This window comes from Hemicordylus capensis, chromosome 1 (genome assembly GCF_027244095.1).
Source record: "Hemicordylus capensis ecotype Gifberg chromosome 1, rHemCap1.1.pri, whole genome shotgun sequence".
Classification (NCBI taxonomy): domain Eukaryota; kingdom Metazoa; phylum Chordata; class Lepidosauria; order Squamata; family Cordylidae; genus Hemicordylus; species Hemicordylus capensis.
This window is the reverse complement of record NC_069657.1, coordinates 409,918,324-409,938,880: the sequence shown is the minus strand read 5'-3', so window position 1 is coordinate 409,938,880 and position 20,557 is coordinate 409,918,324. Positions and strand designations below refer to the sequence as shown.

General features: G+C 43.7%; 1 protein-coding gene across 14 annotated transcripts in view; it reads left to right on the top strand.

Annotated features, from left to right (window-relative positions):
* The window catches only part of DNAH14 (dynein axonemal heavy chain 14), a 477,343-nt gene that overhangs the window by 296,831 nt on the left and 159,955 nt on the right, over positions 1–20,557 (top strand). For all 14 annotated transcript variants that reach the window (XM_053307834.1, XM_053307849.1, XM_053307840.1 and 11 more), the window contains 4 exons: positions 1,023–1,125; positions 1,961–2,190; positions 10,730–10,846; positions 16,025–16,186. In XM_053307834.1, coding sequence (XP_053163809.1) covers positions 1,023–1,125; positions 1,961–2,190; positions 10,730–10,846; positions 16,025–16,186 — 612 coding nt within the window. The remainder of the gene's footprint in view (positions 1–1,022; positions 1,126–1,960; positions 2,191–10,729; positions 10,847–16,024; positions 16,187–20,557) is intronic.

Sequence of the window (20,557 nt, the reverse complement as noted above, 5' to 3'; positions counted from 1 at the left end):
CCTGAAAAGACAGAAAATCTATTGTTGTTGTAGTTGTACAGCGTGGGTATGCAGTGTGCATCTCTTTCAGTTGTCCTGCAGTGCTAATGGCTTGAGCACACAGAGAAGCTAACAATGAACCTTTCCTGTCAGTTGCCATAAACCGCCTAGAGACTTCAGTAGTAGGCAGTATACAAATAGGTTAAATAAATAAAATAATAAATAAAGTTGTCCCTTGTGCTATGTTCCATTATATTAGGACAGGGGTAGGCAACCTTTGGCATTGCAGCTGTTCAAGTATAACTCCCATAATCCCTAGCCACAACAGCTGCATTACCAAAGGTTGCCTCCTCCTTCATTAGGTCATAGCAATGCATTGAAGATCTGGTTGTAGATGTGATGTGCATCCAATCTGGACCCAGTATTGTAGGTTGTGGTCTATTCCAACACTGGATAGGCAAGTGTAGCATAGTAGTTTAACTCTGAATCTAAACAAATTGTCCTATTTTAGGAAAGGAGCCGAACTTGGTGACCTTCTGCACCACTATGTTTGTGTATGATTTTTAAAAAAAGTTGTGCATATTTTGCACATGTACTCAAGACTCATCCACTTAATTCTTGACTTAATAGCAGTAGCAGACTTGTATCTCAGTATATCTAGTTCCCTGAAACAGATTAGGATCAACATGGAAAATATTACTTATATTAAATGCCATTAAAGAGTTCAAATCAGTTCTATAATAAATTACCATTGTTTCATTATAAGTTGTATTGACTATTTCATGAATTAGCCAATTATATAATAGCAGTAGGTAAGACCTCTCATTGATCAGAATTTCTTCTTTAAAAATAGGGGCGGGGGGGATTAGACCCATCACCCAGCATATTCCAGTGTAAAAAGCAATGCATTCCACTAGTTTCAGTGCAGGATTGTTCATGCAAAATTTGGTAATTGTAGATAATTGGTAAGTATGACTTTATTTTACATAAACTCACAAACTCTCCAAAACATATAATGGATAATCTGATCTATTATTTTTAAGGTGGTAAAAATAGACGGAGCTCGGTGACCAAGAGCCATCCTCATCGATTGTCATATACCGGTAGCAAGCTCACTGCAGTGGTCCCAACAATAATGAAGACAAGGTGAGCCATGAAGGCACATATTGGATTACTAAAAAAACATTAAATGCTTCATTTAAACATTATTTCATAAAAAAAGGAAACCAGCACAACCAGAAACTATATACTTCAGGTGAAAACACCTGACTTGATTATATGTCATACTATAATTTTTCTAAGCAGATGTTGTTCTCTGTGATGGAAATTGTAATTTTCTGGATGTTAAGGTTCATTCAACTTAACTTGACCATCTGCATATTTCTTAGGTTAAAAACTGCATTCCCTATCAGCCTGTTTTCTGCAATGGCACTTTCTTCGTTATCTACAGTATGGGCCAAACTACATTTTACATTAATAGCTTCCATCTATCATCATCATCATCCCCTGCAGCCCTGTAATGGCATAGGTGCTTCTGGGAATTGTAATCTTTTCTGGGCAATTGCTGCAACCATGCCCGATAAGACCTTTCAGGGGTCAGAAAGTGGCAAGTGGAATTTGAATAGACTGAAGCAGTTTCAGCAGCCTAACTGATTTGGCCTAAACTGATTTGATTTAACCCTAATTCAGACCAAACTGGGCAGCAGTTCAGTTTGCCTGAATTGGACAAAATCCAATTAGCTTCTGAAGCTTCACACAGCTCTACTATCAACTTTAACTATACAAGTACTCCTCTGTAATTTGGCTCCTAGTATATATGGTTAATTTTTTAAGTCATTTATCAATCCATACGTTTGTAGTCCTCTTACAAGTGGTCCGATAGATCCCCACATTATTTGTCCATCACATGTGTTTCCTGATGTCTTTCAAAATAATGCAAGTTGTTGCTGATTACTAATGTTTTTATATTTATTAATTTCAGGGAAGATCAGATATGGTTTTGGCAGAAGTACCCTAATAAACTAAATGTATTCTTAGAGAAACTTTTCATATTTGCATTTACGTGGGCTGTTGGAGGAGTTTTAAGACGAGAGGATGAACATGAGGGTGAGACTCTAATTGGCATAAATACCACACATGAGGACCTTTCAAATCTAACACGTGATTTCAACTGTCTCGTTCGTGATATATTTGAAGGACAACCCCCTGCAAGTATGTTTTGCTCTATTCATAGTATACTATACAGTTTATTTTAATTCATGTAGAATCTATTTATTTAAAAGCCTTAGGACATATTTGGCAAATCCCATGGTATGTGACACATCTCACGAGAATTGAAAGAGATATTTGTCCAGAAGAGAGAGAAGCCATGGAGTAGGGCTGAGCGGCAGTCGGAGGGGCAGCTGCTGCCAAAGAGGGAGGGTTGAGGATGAGGACGAGGTGGTGGCCAAGAAAGAAAAAGAGACATTGAGCAGGCATCTGTCACCTCACCGAGTCTTGCAAGGAGGATGGCTGAGCTGGGGCAAAAGAGTGCACTGAGGGCCATCTGTGTAGGCCAGAAGGGAAGCCCTGGCTGGGCCGTTATCCCTACAAAGAGATTCAGTGCACCGACGGAGGCCAGCCCGAGGTGCACTCTCCTGCCCCAATCGACCATCCTCCTCATGAGGAGATTTGTCAGGGTGACACGATGGAGTCCAGTGGTAGGAGCCGATCTAGGCTGCCATGTTGCCACTCTGGCTGAGTGAGTGGGGGGGCATGCTGAGGAGGTGGGGGAAGACTGGCTGAAGGGGAGATTGGCTGAGGGGGTGGGGGCAGTGTTCCCTCTAACAGGGATTCCCAGATGTTGTTGACTGCAACTCCCACAATCCCCAAGCAAAGGCTGTTGCAGCTGGGGATGCTGGGAGTTGTAGTCAACAACATCTGGGAATCCCTGTTAGAGGGAACACTGGTGGAGTGGGGAGGCTGGCTGATGGGCTGGATGGGAGGCTGGCTGAGGGGGGAAGTGAGCAATAAAGTCCTAGAGCACAGATGCTCTGTGTGGGATAAGCTAGTTAGTCTTTATAATGTAATAGAATAATTGATTAGTAGAGGTGGAAAGGGCCAAAGACCATCTAATCTAACCCTTTTTTCCTGTGAGGCTTAACCATCTATTCACAAGCCCCCACTTTCAAAATTGTTATGCTAAAGACACTAGTTTTACAGCTACAGTGTCACACACATTAGTACATATTTACATTACTAGAATTTCTGAGAAAGGCAAGTATTCCAGCTCTGCCCAAGTATGCTAGTATGTTTCTTAAACCTCTTCTAATAGATCAGGACCACATATCAGAAACAGTGGTCTCTGCTATTATAGTTGCTCCCAATGCCTTTAAGATGTACATAGAGTAACAGCTTTGCACAGTAACTGCAAAAGTGCATCAGTAGATGGTGGTGGTGATTGTTCAAAAGTGAATTCACAAATAAGATGAAAACTGTGTAGCTACAAATTATTAACCAATATAATCTTAATAAGATTAAATTTTTGAGGGGGGAAAGGATCTTTTTGGAACTTGAATAAATTATACTATTTATTTATTTATTTATTTTTATGTTTGCATTTTTATACTGCCTTTCGTTAAAAAGATAGCCCCAAGGTGGTTAGCCAATAACAATGGGAAGTAACCTGGATCAAAAACAAATCATATAATATGATAGATAGACAGATAGATAGATAATCAAGGATCAATGCTGCAAAATGTAAAATATATTTAATATATTGTAGAACAATAAACTCAATAAAGAAATAGCCAAACATGTTTCGACTTGCACAATTTGCCTCAGAGGCCTTTCAGTTTGTTAGTTTGACATATTTTTATACTGTATAAGTTTACCACTTATACTGTGAACAGTCAATGGAATTCATATTCCCTCTTGGGATCAAACTAATATTTATATTCTCTGAGAGCTGATGATAGTGTTCTCAGCTCTTGTTGTCAATACTTGTTGTCAGACCTATGATTTATCCTAAATCTTCAAAGTAAGAGTCTCCCACTTAAACTGAAAGACACTGAGGAAGACTGTGCTTGAGAGTATACCATGGGGCGTCCATGCAGACCAGACAAGAAGCCCTGGCTTGGCCATCTTTCTAGTGAGGAGACTTGGCGAGGCAACGCAGGCCAGCAGTTAGGAAAGAGAAAGAGGCATATTGTGGCAAGTTGTTTCCCAGCTCACAAGCAAATCATCTGCCTGTGGAAACTAGCAGAGGTGGGCTGTGGGCAGGGCCTGGAGGTGGGGGGTGGTTGAGAGTGGGTGGCTGAGAGTGGGTGAGTGAGTGATTGTAGGGTAAGGGGGGTGGCTGAGAGTGAGCAAGCCTTTGAGTTGGAGAAGGAAGAGGCAGCAGCAGGAGGAGCCACCTCTTTTTGCTTGTGGGGGGAGGGAAGGATTAGGGGGGTTAGTACTTTGGGGGTGGAGACAGTAGGATTGGGGTGCATGTGAGTGGGGTAGCTGAGGGGTCCTGGGGTGGGGTAGCTGAGGGGTCCTGGGGTACCCCCATAAGCAAAGGGAGTCACCTCCTCCCATTTCCACTGCCTCTCCCTTCTCCAGCTCCAAGGCCAAATGGTGGATCCCACTGCTCCTGCAGGCAAGCAAGCTGTGGCCATGGCCAGCCTGGCTCTGGGTAGGTAAAGGACTGGGGCCCCTTCGGGCAGCGGGGGCAAGCAGCTCTGAGGGAGGGAGGGAGCCAGCCAACCAGGCTCCAATGGGGCAGCACAGAAAGAAATAAGGGAGGGGAAGAGATATTGAATGGGGAGTTTGGAGACTAGCGCACAGATGCTCTGTGCGGGTTAAGCTAGTTGAATTTATTATTCTACATTATGTTAAATGTATACAGGAGAACCCTCTTATTTGCGGGGGTTCCATTCTGCACACGGAGGGGGAGGAATGTGAGTCCATGAATAATGGGGCATTAATGCAAATTGGGGACATTAGGTTCCCATATCCCCCCATGGACAAAATGGGTCACATAAAGTGCCCTACCAAAGAGGAGCCAAGGTGGCGACCGGATAACAGCTCCACAAACAAGCTCTCATTCAGAGGATGACCTTACCGCCCCTTGGTCAATCACCACAGACAAATTATGCCACCCAGAGCCGGAAAATGGAACCGTAACATCCCAGCAATGACTCCGGGGTGCATAAATCAAACCGTGTGGAAAAGCAGATGAAAATTAATGTCTCACTCCCCCAGAGACAGCTTGGACAGTGAGTAACTTGCCTACCAAGAATAGATATACAGCTCTGGATTCGGAAAGCCTTCCCTTCTCCCCAAAGGAGATTGCATTTAATCAGGCTGCCTCATCGCCTTCTAAATGTCCCTGCCCAAGTAAGCCCCCAGATCAGGGAAGTGGCGGGCCAATCCCCACAAACGAGCCCACTGCATCCCCCACAATCACATCATTCAATATCTCAAAGACACATGTTTAATCTCAGCAGAAACTCGCATCCTGATACTAGGACATATAAATGAAATTGCAGTCAAAGTTGAGGGTCTCAGGCAAGCCCTTGATCTATTTACCACACAAGGCATGTATGGAGTTAATAGCCCAGCAGAGCTTGGCTTCAGCAGCTTCAGTAACACCCAGGCAGCATCAGTATCCACAGGGACCCAAGGGGTTAGAAGTCTAGCCAAAAGACCAGCACAATTCATCCCCAGCAACTCCCGGACTGCTCCCCTCACTGCGTCTGACATCACCTGCCAACAGCTCTGTTAACCTTTCCCGAGTGCTGCTGTCATTGCAAGTTTTGCTGGAATTCACCGGGAATGTCTACAACTGGTCAAGCCATAGGCCGATAACAACCTCTCTAACCCAGCTGCTAAAATGCCACCCAAAAACTGTTGACTTAAAATCATTTCACATTCTGCCAAGCTGTCAAAATTATAGGCAAATTACAAGGTGGCTGCTGATTACATTTGAAAAAGCAACACTTCTGTCCCAACTGGTGCAAAGGGAGAATTCCTTCACTTGAATTACTATGATAATCAGTACAAGGCGGCATATAACTATTTAAACATACATAAATTTCAATGTATGCAACACATACAGATCTATATAAGCCACATTCAGTTCTTTGTTCTTTCAGCCATTCTTTTGTCCCATAGTCATCTTTGGCAAAAAGTCTGATCGAGGAAATTACTGTGAATTACGGTGTCAGTGTTATCTGAATTTCCATTGCAGCTTCTCTTTTCTTGGGGGATGCTTAATGGCCATCATGATCTTGGAACTAATGTTGTCAAAACAACTTTCTAAACACTCCAAGACTCCACAGATTAACCACTTGCTCCCAGAAAGGCCAGAGTGAAAATCCATTCTGGATGAATTTGCTGATTTAGCCAGACGTTTCACTGAAGTGCAGAAGCAAGCAAGGCCCTAAACCCTAAACCTCTTGGATTGCCAGGGGCTAGAGTCTACAGAAAGTGACAGTGATATTGAGGTGCACTCTTCTATCCCCAGCCCAAAGCCATCCAACTGCCCAGTCACAGAACCTCATGTCTCTTTCCACCCCAGCTCAACATCATCCGAATTGCCCAATCACAGTACCTCTCTCCTCAACACAGACACAGACAGGTGTCCCTCATTCAGCCAAAGTATTGGGGCTAGATTCAGGAGGAAGCTTGTCAGTCCATACAGAAGATTTTAGCAATGGCAGTGAAAGTGACACTGTCAGGGATAGGGGCAACATCAGAGAACCTCCCAAGCCTTCCCTCAAGAGAACAGTTCTTTCTCCTGATCCTGTCCCAGAGAAGTTAATCCAGGAATGCTTAGCCACCAGAACAACCCTGGAGAGTAAGGAGCTCATGCTTTCCCCCATCTCGCAGGAGCCCCATGTATCTCCTGCATCTCCTTTATGCCCAAGCCTCCTTGCACTCGAGAAGTGTTCCTCAGCACTACTACCCCTTCCACAAGATGTGTCTATTGCTACTCCAGGGGAGGGCTTGCATGCACCACCTGTACAACCCAGTTAGCCACAATTTACCCTGGCTGCCCTAGAGGAACGATTGCCTCCTCAGCTCCTTTTGCCCTCCACCATGAGTCATGTCTCAAAGGAGGACAGGGCCTCCACATGATGCCCATCACCTCAGAAGCTACAGCCAGTGCACATGTAGATGTAAAGGTGGCATGGGTATGCTTGTTTCTATTACCCTTCATGCATCTTCAAAGCTCCCCCCCATCCGCACAACCAATACGCCATGGCAATTTTGATCCAATTAAGCTGCTGGACACTGCTGATAATCAATATTTAGCTCCCTACGCAATGGAGGAAACTCCAGTTCAGAATTATGTGGGCTGAACTGGAAAACTACCTAGCTGACCTTGTCCTTTCTATTCCTAATGTGTATGTGGTGATGGGAGGTGATTTCAATGCATGGCTGAGTCCTGATGATCACACCCTATATACTCAACAGCAGTCCTGCCTACCCAACTATGAGATAGACGGGCTCTCTCTTACCCGCCTTTCAAAGGACCAGAGGTCTAACTTTGCCGGTTTCTGCTTGGGTCACACAACCTCCAGACTTAGCCTCTTCATCCTAAAGGGCCAGTCTGAAAACGACCATCCTGTTGAATTCACCTATTTGTCTGGCTCTTGAATAAGTGTTATTGACTATTTTATTATTTCAGGGAATCTGTTCCCCCTGGGGGAGAGATTTGAGGTTATCCAAAGTTCAATAGTGATAATCTTTAAATCTCGCTCCAGCTAAAGCCCTTCATCCTCCAGTCCCATATTGAGGACCACTATCAACCCCCCATATCTGCTACCAGAAGGGCACATTGCCATACTAAATGGATCCCCCAACTTGACCAAGCAATGAGCGAGCTACTCACCTCAATACACTTTCAGTGTATCCAATTATCCCTGACAACAGCTGATCCCTCTGGCAAGCCCTTGGAGTCCTACAACACTACCTTAGTCCAGGAACTTCAGCAGCACCTAGCTCGTAAGAACTGTGCCCCTTCAGTGTAGTGTCAGCATGGCTCCAAGTCGTGGTTTGACAAGGACTGTGTCAATGCCAAAAAAGCTCTTTCCGCCACCTATCAAGTCTATAAATCCAGCTCTGGTCTGTTGGCTGTGTAGAACTCCCTTCAACAGAAACAGTACAAACTTTTGCTGGCACGAAAGAAAAGAGATGCTACAAAAGATAACTTGATGGGCCTCTGTGTGGCTGGGTCATTATAGCCACCACCATGGGGGGTGAGACCTTGAATTGGCTGAAGACCACCCGAACTGGGTGATTTGGAAAGCCCCCGGAGCAGCAGCGGTGAGTCCTATTTCTGTTTGTTTGCTTTAAAAAAATTAAATTTAATCTCAACCCAGAAGGGTGTCAAGCAAGGATGCATACTGGCCCCACTCCTATTCAATTTCTACATTAACACAATGGCCTTACCATACTCCACTGCTTACAAGGAGTCCAAAAATGCCCCCTAAGAGTAAAATTTTGACTGAAAATCGGCAGAAAATAGCTTTTTGCCCCATTTTTTAAAAAGCTATAAAATGGCCTCTGAAGTAAAAACGGCAGCCGGAATTGACCTCTGAGGTCATTTCCAGACAATCCTGACCTGCAGATATGTGGGTTTAACCCCTTTTTGCTGGATCCCGCCCGTGTATACTGGGTTCGGATGTCCATTACTCAATCACTGATATGCAAAACCGCAGGTGCTGGACCAGCAATTAACGAGGTTCTCCTGTATTACAAACATTGATCCTTGATCTTCTTGATAGGGTTAAATGAACACACTAGTTAAACCTTACCTCATAAAATGGATCAGTTTCGATCTGGGATTCCTTAAGATATGGACAAGCTGCTTGAAGTAGTACGGGCTACCACCTGTTCTTTTGCTCCTTGCCCAGCATGGTTTATATCATCTGGCAGAAAGGTTATCAGAGAGGTCTTGGCTGATATCATAAATGCTTCACTTAGGGAGGGCAGAATGCGTCCATATTTAAAGGGGGCAGTTGTTAGTGTTGTAAATCTGTTGGCACGGCTGACCTGACAGGATTTATGTTCCCTCCAGATCCACTTCTGCGAGTCACGGTGGAAACTCTATAGATAGGAGTAGCAGCTTAGCTGCACGAACCAAAGCACACACACACAAAAAAACCTCTCAAAGATAAAGTAGTATAAGCAAAAATAAAGTCCGTTAAAACTGAACTAGGTACCCCCCTCTATGATAACTGAAATAAAGGAGTAAGGAAGGAAAAGAACAAGGACAGGTTGAAACAAGAAAGATTGGACAATTAAAGTACAAGGAACACTGTCTGCGGAAAACAATGTTGCTATCAGTACTGACTTATGAACAGCGTTTGCTTGATCTAAGGCTCGAGATAACAGGCAGCCAATCAGGCTTTCCTGACTCAGCATTTCTATTTCCTCTCCTGTGAGATCTTGCACCTGCGTGTCTCCCACTAAGCCTTTCTCTTGAGATGTCTTCTTAACACAGGTGAAATTTCAGCTTCCTCCTGATTAGTCTCCTCAGTCCTCATCTCTGTCAGCTGTCCAGATTCACCTGTTTGCTGTCGTTCCAGCTCAGCTTCAGAGTTTGTTCTCACAGCCAAGTCCTCTTGCTGTGCTTCTGAGCCTGATCTCCCAACTAAGTCCTCCTGCTCCTCCTCTGACTCTTCTGACTCAGAGGTCTGAGCTATGACAGTTAGATATGAGAGCCCCAACTTTCCTGGTTCCTCAGTTCACTTCAGGGAAGCACCAGAGCCAGGCTCTCCCACCTCTCAAGTAGATCTATCAGGAGGGAAGCCCTGAGCAGCCAGGGCTGCCTTTGGAGAGGAAACTCTGCCTAGTGCATCAGCACATCTGCTTGGGAGTTATGCTAGGGGCTCTGAAGAAGGGGCAGAAGCTCCACATGGGGAGTGTTGAGTCCACAGTGCCCCAGAGGTGGTGTCTGGTTCCAGGCCTGAAGTATTCAGGGGTTGGTCGTTGGGTTCAGGTGTCCAGGATGGAATGGGCTCCTCCTCCTCCTCCTCCTCCTCCTCCTCCTCTGGAGTTTCTTTGGAGTTAGTGTCCAGATGGATCCTGTCATAGTCTTGGAGAAAATAGATTATCTAGAGCCATCTTAAATTGACTGTTGGGTGGGCTATGGGGTTGAGAGCACCTTGGTTGGCTGTTGGATATCTTCAGCTAGATAGAGAGTGTGATTCTGTTTGTTCTTTTGGACCTTTCAGTGACTTTTGATACTATTGACCAGGGAATCCTTTTGGATAATCTGTGAGATCTGGGTATAGGAGGAACTGCTTTGCAGTGGTTCCATTGCTATCCCTCAGGTAAATTTCAGATAGTGTCACTTAGAAACAGTTGCTCCTCAAAACAGAAGCTATTGTATGGAGTCCCTTAGGGCTCCATTCTGTCTCCAGTGCTTTTAAACATCTGCATGAAACTGCTGGGGGTAATCATTAGGAAATTTGGTGCAGGGTGTTATTAGTATGCTGATGGCACCCAAATTTATTTTTCCATGACAGCTTCATCAGGTAATGGCATAGTCTCCCTAAATGCCTATCTACAGTTGGTAATGGATTGGATGAAGGATAATACATTGAAGCTCAATCCAAACAAGGTATACTACAGTAAATGTAGTATAGCTCAATCCAAAAAAGATATATTTCAGTAAATGCTGCATAGCAGATGTATACTCCATATCAGAATTGTTTTCAATTGTGTAATATGTTTTGTACATACAAAATAGGATGTATTTCTTTATGAATTTCAGATATTCAGTTTCCATCTGGAGACAAAACTGTGTTTGATTATTTTGTGGATTTGAAAACAGGAGACTTTGTAACATGGGAAGACTTAGTTCCTACTACACAACTTCTTATTCAGAAGGGTAAGAGTAGCTAGTGATAATCCATATCAATGTATTTCTATTTTCATGTTTGTAGGAATTGTTTAGTAAATTTAGGACTCACAACTACACTAAGCATGCATTTCGTTGTTTCTTCTTCTTCTTCCTCTTCCTCTTCTTACTGTAAGTCACCTTGAGCACACTCAAGGCAGAATACAATTGTTTTAAATTAACTGTCTTCATAAAGTATTCAAATGTTTGCGTCTTTGTGTCGTACTTAGTGACATGATGACACCACATTTTCTAGTGTTCTTTACTTTTAGTTAGGGGTGTGCACAATGCCCCCCCCCCCCAGCTCAGCTCGAATTCAAGCCGGTTTGGTGAGGTTGAAAAGAACTTTTTAAAAGGACTCACTGCCTCTAGGGGGCCCATAGGAAGGGTCTCAGGTGGTCCCCCTGCTAGCTTCCCTCGGTATCAAAATGGCCCGGTTCGGGCAGTTTTCAGCCTGTTCTGGGCCTCTGTGTATTGTTGGGGGCCATTTTGGAGGCTGCTGCGCATGTGCAATGGCCATCTGCATGACCCCGGTGGTGGTGAGTCCTTAAAAACATATGAACCCCCAAATCAGCCATGAGCTGGCCGGTGGGGCTCAACTCTACCTCGAGCCATATTGGGGCCAGTACAGTTTGAGGGTGAGCTCACCCTTTGAGGGTGAGCCCTCATACTGGACTAGTTCAATGAACCGGCTCAAGGTTGAGTCAGTTTGTACATCCCTACATTTAGTTATTACCTCAATGATTCTCCAGTGCTTCCACTAGCTATGCAGTTCTTAATGTTTCAATTAAGAGTTGATCCATACACTTTGAATCAGATCTAATCTCTGTAAATATCACTGTCATCTACTCACATGAGCAGTCTAAAGTTGGAGAAGCTTACTCATGGAATCGCTGGCAACAGTATCTGTGAAAAGAGATTTTCACATTCCCAGTGCACCCTGATCGTGGAAGCTGAGACAGCATCTTCTGTGTATTTAAAAATGCTACACTGCTCATGTGAATTAGGCTTGTGCATTTCGATTTGGGTACAAAATGTTTTGTGCCCAAAAATGGCAATTTTGGAGGTTTTGTAACCAAAACAAAATCAAGCATTAAAAAAACAGATATTTTTGTTTCCAAATTGAAATGACTGTGTTTCGGACAGAATGCTTTGTTTTTCAGAAAAGCATTGCAATTGAAATTGACTTCTCTGACTCTCTCCACTCCAGCTGAGGCACTGAGTGATTAGCAGAAGATAAGATATGCAAAAAGCTGTTGAGCATGAATGGTTTAGTTAAGTATGTGTTGTATTCAGTGTGATTGAAATGCAAACTGACCTTGCAAAGGGATTTGGAAGACAGCATTTTGAGACAGAAATACCCAAATATCTTTGGGAGCTCAATGCAATTCCAAAGCTCTTGCTAAAAGCCATGGTATAAATTGTGTGGAGAAGCTTTTCAAGAGGCTGGTTAGGAAAGTTCTGAAATTACACAGGTTTTTCTTTCCAAAGGTTTAGAAAGAATCTCTTGACTTGTTCAGGGCTCTTTTGAAGAGCTATTTTGTTTTTCTTCTGATTTTTATGAGTTATAGTGGTGTCTAAGTTTTGTTGCCCAAGTTGAGCAGTCTAATGTAATTCAGGCCACAGTGTAATTTGGTGGGACATGATGTCTAAGCCAGTGGTTCACAACTTTTGCCATTGCAGGGACAGGTCATCCACAGGGGACTACAGGAGACAAAAGGAGGGGGGTGGGGAATATCCCTGTCAATCTGTTGACATCCCCAGGAATCTTAGTTGCTTCTCTCTTTCTTGTAACCATGATCCATGGTTTTGCACTTTCTTAAATGCAGTGATGATAAATCTTAACAATTCTGAACAGTAGGCTGATTTGTTTGGGCTACGGCTCACTCCAGTTCAGTTAAATGAACATTTGAAGCTGTTACCAAGGCAGTTTTATTTTATTTAAATTTATTTTTTTACATTTTATATCCCGCTCTTCCTCCAAGGAGTCCAGAGTGGTGTACTACATACTTAGGTTTCTCCTCACAACAACCCTGTGAAGTAGGTTAGGCTGAGAGAAGTGACTGGCCCAGAGTCACCCAGCTAGAATCATGGCTGAACGGGGATTTGAACTCAGGTCTCCCCGGTCCTAGTCCAGCACTCTAACCACTACTCCACGCTGGCTCATTGGTCTATCTTGCTATCTCAAATGACCTGTGGTCACTGTTCCATGGTGAGGGAGTGTTTTTATTGAAAGATTGCTTGAATCCACAAATGGGTTGTGCTGCTGTGCTAGTGCCACAGGGACAGGCTCATGCCCGCTGCAATATTTTCAAATAACTGTGCCAAAAGATTAAGTGTCATTGTTGTTAATCATTCACTTCACTCTTTCAACTTGTTTATGTGGGGCTTCAGGGGCAAAACAGTGGGTTGGGTGGCACTGCCCCAAGGGTGGTGCACCCAGATGCCAAATAGGGGAAAGGGCTGATTTCTTAAGAATTTTTGAGGTTTACGTGTCTTTAAGATTCCCCCCCATAGTGAATAATGGAGGTTTCAGCAGCCCCATAACTCCACCTGTGGGGCACTGGGATGGTCCGAAGCAAGTGGTGGTGTAGTGCACAGAGGGTGCCAACCCTGTACTTCATGGGTTGGCAACCCAAGTGGGTGGTTGGCACCCTATGTGCACTACACCGCCACTTGCTCTGGGCCACCCCAGTGCCCCTCAAGTGGAGTTATGGGACTGCAGAAACCTCCATTATACCCTAGGAGGAAAATTTGAAAGACAAGTAACTCCATTAATTCTTTAAAAATCAGACCTTTGCCAAATTTCCTCTGAAACAATTGTGGTAGCTTCGTACCAACTGGGCACTACCACCAACCACACTCCACTCTGGGCCACCCCTCCCCGCCCCCTGCATAAAGCTATACTTTTCTTGAAACCTCCATCATACCCTATGGGGAAAATCTGAAAGATGTGCAAACTTCAAAAATTCACCAAAAATCAGTAGTTTGCCCAATTCCTTTGAAATTTTTGTGGTAGTTTCCACTCATTGGGCACTATAATCCCCACCCACTCTTTTGACCATGTGACCCATTTTTAAATCTGAATTAATTTGGATTCAGATTCAGATTAATTCGGCTACAAAACAAAACTGGGGTTAATTTCAGACAAAAGGCTTAATTTCAGACAAAATACAAAATGGGGTTGATTCGGATTTGGTACAAATCAAAACAGAAAAAATACAAAACGTGCAACCCTAATGTGAATACACCACCCACATGACCAGATATTCACATCAGCTAATTCATTCTGTATTGTTTTGTGCTCTCTACTTTTATGAGTATTATGAAATTTAGTGCGGCCTTTCATGGTGTATTTCCTTGTGTATTGGAGATTTATCATACCTTTTGTAAAAAAAAGTTGGATCCAAAAGTGTCTTTATTCATGTAGTAAGTGCATTTTTCTCACAGAAGGCTGTTGTAGTTCATCTTGTTCAAAAAGAAGACCATTGCATGAGAAAATGTAATAAATCCAAACATTAAAAAAAAAATCAGCAGAAGCATTACAACCGCTGTAGAGCCTAACTTTTATTGCATTGGACAGACCCTTGAGCAATTATTACTGCCAGCTGGTATTTTTCTCCCACTAGTGGGTTCTTTGGATCCAACACAATGAGGTCCTTCTCCTGACCAGCTCTACCTGGGCTAGCGTAGCCCCACCCGGGTAGAGGTGGTAGTGAGAAGCACCAGGATTGATCCTGATCTTGGCGCTCTTCAGCCAGATAGCCCAGGTTTTCAACCCTCCTCCCTCACTGCCTGGTCGTATGGACACTCAGGCTGCCAGCAGCCTGAGCATCCATGGAGCCAGGAGGAAAGAGGGCCCAGCAGTGGAAAAATCCCCCAATGCACCACTCACACAGTGCATTGTGGGATGCAGGAGGACCCAGCCTGCGTTTCACCCTCACCATTCCCAGAACTCGTGTGCCGGTCATATGGGTGTGTGGGGAGGCAGGTAATTTCCTGCCCTACTCCCTAGCCCTCCTCAGCCCCAGCTTGTGGATCATGTGTGAACAACCCTAATGTTTGTTTGTGAAAGCACATGCTGAGCAGAGGTGCACCTAGGTAATTTAGGAGCCTGGACCTAAAGGCGTTTGGAGGCCCCCCTCGCCTGCAAATTAAACATCATCATGCTCCGCCGGGTGACCGCACCACCCGGGACAGACTAAAGAGGATTGGGGGGGGGGGCTCAGGGGCTGTGGAGGCCCTGGACTTCACCTCTGATGCTGAGCAGATGGGAAGGAAGGAAGGAAGTGTGTAGCAATATAGCTCTTCTTCAAAGCTTCTATGCTGTCCCACCTGAAATAAATGTGCTCATGCATGCAGAGCTAATTTCAGAACATTATAAGAGCTTCCTAGAAGCTGCTTCTGCCAGCATGAAATCTCTTAGTAGTTTTTCAGAAAGCTCCAATTTTAGTGTGTGTTCCCTCCCTTCTACCCAGATTCCCACGGAAAAAGAACCATTCAACCCTCATCTAAGCAGAAGGGATGTGACATAAATCTAGTGGATAGACGTAGGGGATCCTACAGCAGACCATCAAGTGCCAGGGTGTGCAGAAATCTAAAAGAAGGGTTTATATAATTATGATGATGTATACTTAAAAAGCATGTTGACACAGTGAGTTAGCTGTGAAACAGTCAACAGGAATATGCTAGATAAATCTGAAAGAATGGTTGCTGTGAATGTGATTGACTCACCAGCTTGGTTGCCCAATGAAGATTATATTCAGCAATGCATGTGCATTTGAAACTAACTAACTAGGAAGAGAATAGTTCATATCAATGGGGGTGTAGAATCCAGAGGCAAGGGTTGTGGTGTGTAAGGACAAGACAGTGAAGTTGAATCAGGAATATTAACAGTTTAATGAGATATATATTACAGAAAGGCAAGTACAGTCTGCCTTCACTGCTCTTGCTGCTGGCTGTTTGCTAGCCTTGCCTCTACTCCAGGACTGGAATAAAAGTCACCAAAGCACCATTCAAAAGCTGGCCTGGATCAAAGAATTGATTAACCAAAAACTCCTCTGGGGGTTGCACAGGACAATCCACATTGCCAACTAGTAAGCTATGTAGCAAATAACATTATTATGCCACATTATTATGGTGGTTTTTTTGTGTGTGTTTTTAATTTAGAGACTTTAGACCTTTCAGAGTCACCCAACTCTGATGATAAAAGGGAAGAAAACCAAGAAAAGAAAACAGAGACTTCAGCATTTGTTCCCAATATTGATTCAATCCGATACACATTCCTAACAAGTCTTCTTTTACTGAATAAATACCCAGTACTAATTATCGGTAAGCTCATTCTTTATCACAATATAACAGAATAAGTATTGTCTGCTGGAAAATATTGTCCAATTAATTGTTAAAATAGTATGTAAGCAAATTTGATTACTTTTATAATATTAATTCAAAAACAGCTTATAAATAGATGCATTTGTGTAAGCAGAACATAAATTGCACATGTTTGTATGGAATTCAAATGCAGGCTTGTGTAGGACTGTATTTATTTATATGCTTGATTTCTTTTAAGTATATGTAATGTCTTGTGTTTTATGTCATTTATGTTGGTAACCTTTTGTACTATAGAATAGGCCTGCTCAACTTAGGCTCCCCGAAGTTTTTTGACTACAACTCTCATAATCCCTAGCCACAGTGGCCAATAGCCAGGGATTATGTGAGTTGTAGGCCAAGATCTACAGGAGGGCCGAAGTTGAGCAGCCCTGCATAGAACATAGTTAATTATGATTCTTGAAGGAAGGATGATAATCAGGAACCTTCCTGACACTTGTTTTTCTGCTGGTGGGCCATATTGGACAATATAATAATATATGACATGCCTTGACCAGTCTGCCTGTTTCTAAAGTTCATCTACATGCAGAGTTTGGAGATGCTAAACTGATGCAGTGACAGCACCAGTCCTCATTAGGAGAAAGTCCTCATTACCTTTGCAGAAAATATGAGACTTCAGAATGATCCATTACCACTCCCTTGAAACCCATAATCTGCAGTGATGTGGGAGAGATGAATGCATGTATGCCTCAAGTTGTTAGAGGTGCAAGGTGCTTCTGTCACCAGGGGCATTCCTATGTATTATGCTGAAAGTAAGCAAGTAGTCAGTCACTTTCTTCCACCCTAGTCCATGTTCCTCACAGATTGGGTTGCAACAAGATATCAGCTGAGCTCTAGCCCCAAAGAAAACAGTGGTATACAGTGTGGTGTTGGTGTTGGATAGAGCATGTGATGGTGTTCTCTGCCTAACTCAAGCCCTTTGCAACTCACCTGAGCCAGTCTAGCAAGAGTGAAAGGAGTTATCTGGAAGGCACTTTCTGCCCAGTGCCAAGTAGTGGAGTAGGAGGAGATGGAGCTGAGGCAATGCGGGGGACATGGGAAAGGAAAGGACACTGAGGGAAAGAGAGGAACCAGAAGGAAAAGATGGGACAGTAAGAGCAGGGGAAAGGGTAAGAAATGTGTGTGCAGAGGGAGAAATAAGGGAAGAGATTTGCTTTCTCCCTCTGATTCGTACTGTGAATTTATCTAATCATTCTCCAGCTTTTAATCCCAGTCTTTCCTCCTCCAAACCCCAGATCCCACTTCTTCCACTGATTCTGACCCCATATGTCACTTCTTCCTTGATTGTTACTAGCAATCCCACTTTCTCTCTTCCCTCCTAACCCCAGATCTTACTTGACTTCTCCCTCACTCCAGTCCTAGTTCCCATCTTTCCTTCTCTCCCACCCCCCCACCCCCAGCAGCTTTTCCCCATCCCCTGTGAATGTTCACAGGTCCTCCTTTGTTTGTATTTATTTATTTATTCATTCGTTTATTTATTTATTAAAATTCTATACCGCCCAAACTTTCGTATTACTTGCATATTAAAATATTCAATATGAATAAAAAGGGGCAAGTTCCAGAAGGGTAGCTATATTAATTGCTTGCAGCAAAAAAAGAAGAATAAAATAAATTGGTTTACACTGCAGTGATGGCTTGATATATTTCACTGCTTGAGGCAAGGCAAAAAGTGTCTCCCTCACCCTGCCTTACTGATCCTGCCCGCCCCCCAGGACAGAGTTTGCTAACAATAATGCTCTCTTACCTCTTTCTCCCAGGACTCACCTTGTTTGCTGCTGCTGTCTGCCCACCCACTGCTGCTCTTGTTGTTGCTGTATCCGGCTTTCCTTACCCAGGATCACTCTGTCATTGCTGTTACCAGCAGTGACCGGCTTCCTCACCCATCCACCTTCACTCCGTTTATCTGCTCTGCATTTGTCCACTTCATCTCCTCCATTCAAGCATCAATAGAACAGTCCTTAACTTGGGACTCTTTTCCCAGAAAAGAAAATGAAGATGAAGCAGACAAGTGCAAGTGCTGGGAAGGCAAGTGGAAGTGAGAGATGGACAGGCAGGCAAGCTAGTGGTCGCTGCTGGAGCAGCGGCAGTGATGATACAAGAGGGACAAACCACAGACAGATTAAGTCAGATTGCTTGCTGCTATAGCAACAGCAACACTGGCTGGCTGGCAGGCAGGCAGAGTGCATCCTGGGAGGGGTGGGCCTGTGAGAGGGAAGAGGGGTGTTGTCAGCAAGCTCTGGTCCAGGGGATAGGGCCAGCAAAGCAAAAGAGCAGGGAAGCAGCAGAGAGGAGGAGCAGCAGCAGCAGCAGCAGCAGCAGCAGTGGATGAGCACCAAATGAGCAGGGCAGTGTCTCTGCACTTGCACCCCTGCAGGGCACTTTCCAGATTACATGTTACAACAGTTTCATTATGTATCTGCCAAGTGCGCTTCTGTATTACCTGTGTTGTGACACTGTAGTGCCTGCACTGACAGCAAGCTGCTGTACAAATATCTAATGCCTTCTTGCAGGTTTTAACTTTGCATTTCAGTGCTACAACGTTGCATGTGCATTGCCAAAAAAAAAAGCAGCTGTATTTTGCTGTTTTAGGAGGGCTGTCCCACTGTTTCTGCTGTGTAATGTGGTGTGATGTTGAAAGTTCATTCAGCAATTTGACGTTTCAATATCTTAATCTCCTCTCAGCTTTTGAAATGATCTTTCCCCCCACTTTCTTTTCCTGGTTGCTCTTGTGCAAAGCTGCAATGGTGCATGAGTGCAATTTCCTTTTTATTTGCTTTTCACTCCCTTCTCTCTCAGTGTTAAACTCATTTTGCTTATATTTCTTTCTATATCCCATTCTGTGCTTCCTTTCCTCTTTCAGCCTCTGCCAGTGAGTTTTTAAAATTAGTTTAAATACTAAATATCAGCCATGGCAAGGAATTGTTAAGTTTGCACAAAGTAGAAAAGACTACTCCCCCTGCTGGTGGCTTTGTACAGAGCCACCAATAATTTTTTTTAAGCCTCATCACGTCCTCATCCCCCACCTCTTCTGTGACCCCATTGGCCCAACATGGGGCAGTAGGAGGACACAATGAGCCCATCTTACAATCAATATGTACAGTCACTGCCTGGGAAAACATGTCGCTATGGGTGGCAGTACAGGTTGGAAATCTTTTATCCGGACTCCCAAAATCCAGAAAGCTCAGAGATCCAGACACCATGCCAAGAGAGAGGGGGAAAAATGCTTGTAGCTTCAGACCTCCAGTTTGCAGGAGGGATTGCTTACGGGCCCCTAACTTGCTGTTGTTGATTCCTCAGCTCATTAGCTCTCCTTTTAGTTGCTATCTACCTGTTGTTTACTCTCAAGCTTCGCTCCCAGTAGGAGAGAAGGAAGGGAAAGGAGGGAGGGGGGAAGATGAAAGAAGGGTGTTTGTTTTTTTAAAAGCTATATATACATAAGAGTTTAGGAGATAACAGGGGCACACAGGAAACAGATGAGTAAAGATCTAGCAGAATAAATACAAACAAACAGGAATAGATGAGAAGAGAAAGAGAGAAACGCTGCCTAGGCTTCAGCAACCAAGAAGAGACCTCCTTCGGGGTGAATGAGATCGGACTGCCACTCACACACTTGCTTTTCAAGCTGGTCTGAGAGAGGGGAAAAAGGGGAGGCAGGAAGGAGTGCGATCCCATTGAGAAGCTTGTGAGTGCTGTTTATAAAATCAAAGAGAGACTTCTACGACAAAAACCATTGTTAATGAGGCAGAGGACTCCGGAGGAAACATTCAAAAAAGCCATCCAGCAGAATGACTACTCATCCCTAGAGGACCCACAACCTGGTCCCTCAACTGTTTCTGATATTCCTTCTCACGATGATGAGATTATTTTCATCTGAGTTTCATTTCCACCTAAAATGCCATGTTTGAGTAAATTCAATGCTTATTTGATTATATACTTTAAATTAAACCTTTAAAAAAAAAAAACACCCAGTAACTTTTCATGCCCAAGATATCTCATTTATGAAAATATTCCAAAATCCGGAAAAATCAAAAATCTGGAACACCTCTGGTCCCAAGCAGTCTGGATAAAGGATTCTCAACCTGTACAATGTTTGCAGCAAATGGCTTCCATCCTTTATTTATGTTTTGAATACAATCCTGCCAAGCCAAAACATTTTACATCACCTGCAACCACTGTAGAGCTTGCAGTATGGAACCCACTCAGGACACTCACCACCAGAGACTGTTGTCTCAGTCTGCCTCATGGGAGAGCTGTTTTTGTTGTTTTTATCCTGTCTGCAGTAGCTACCAATTAGCTTCTAGATCCAATTCAATG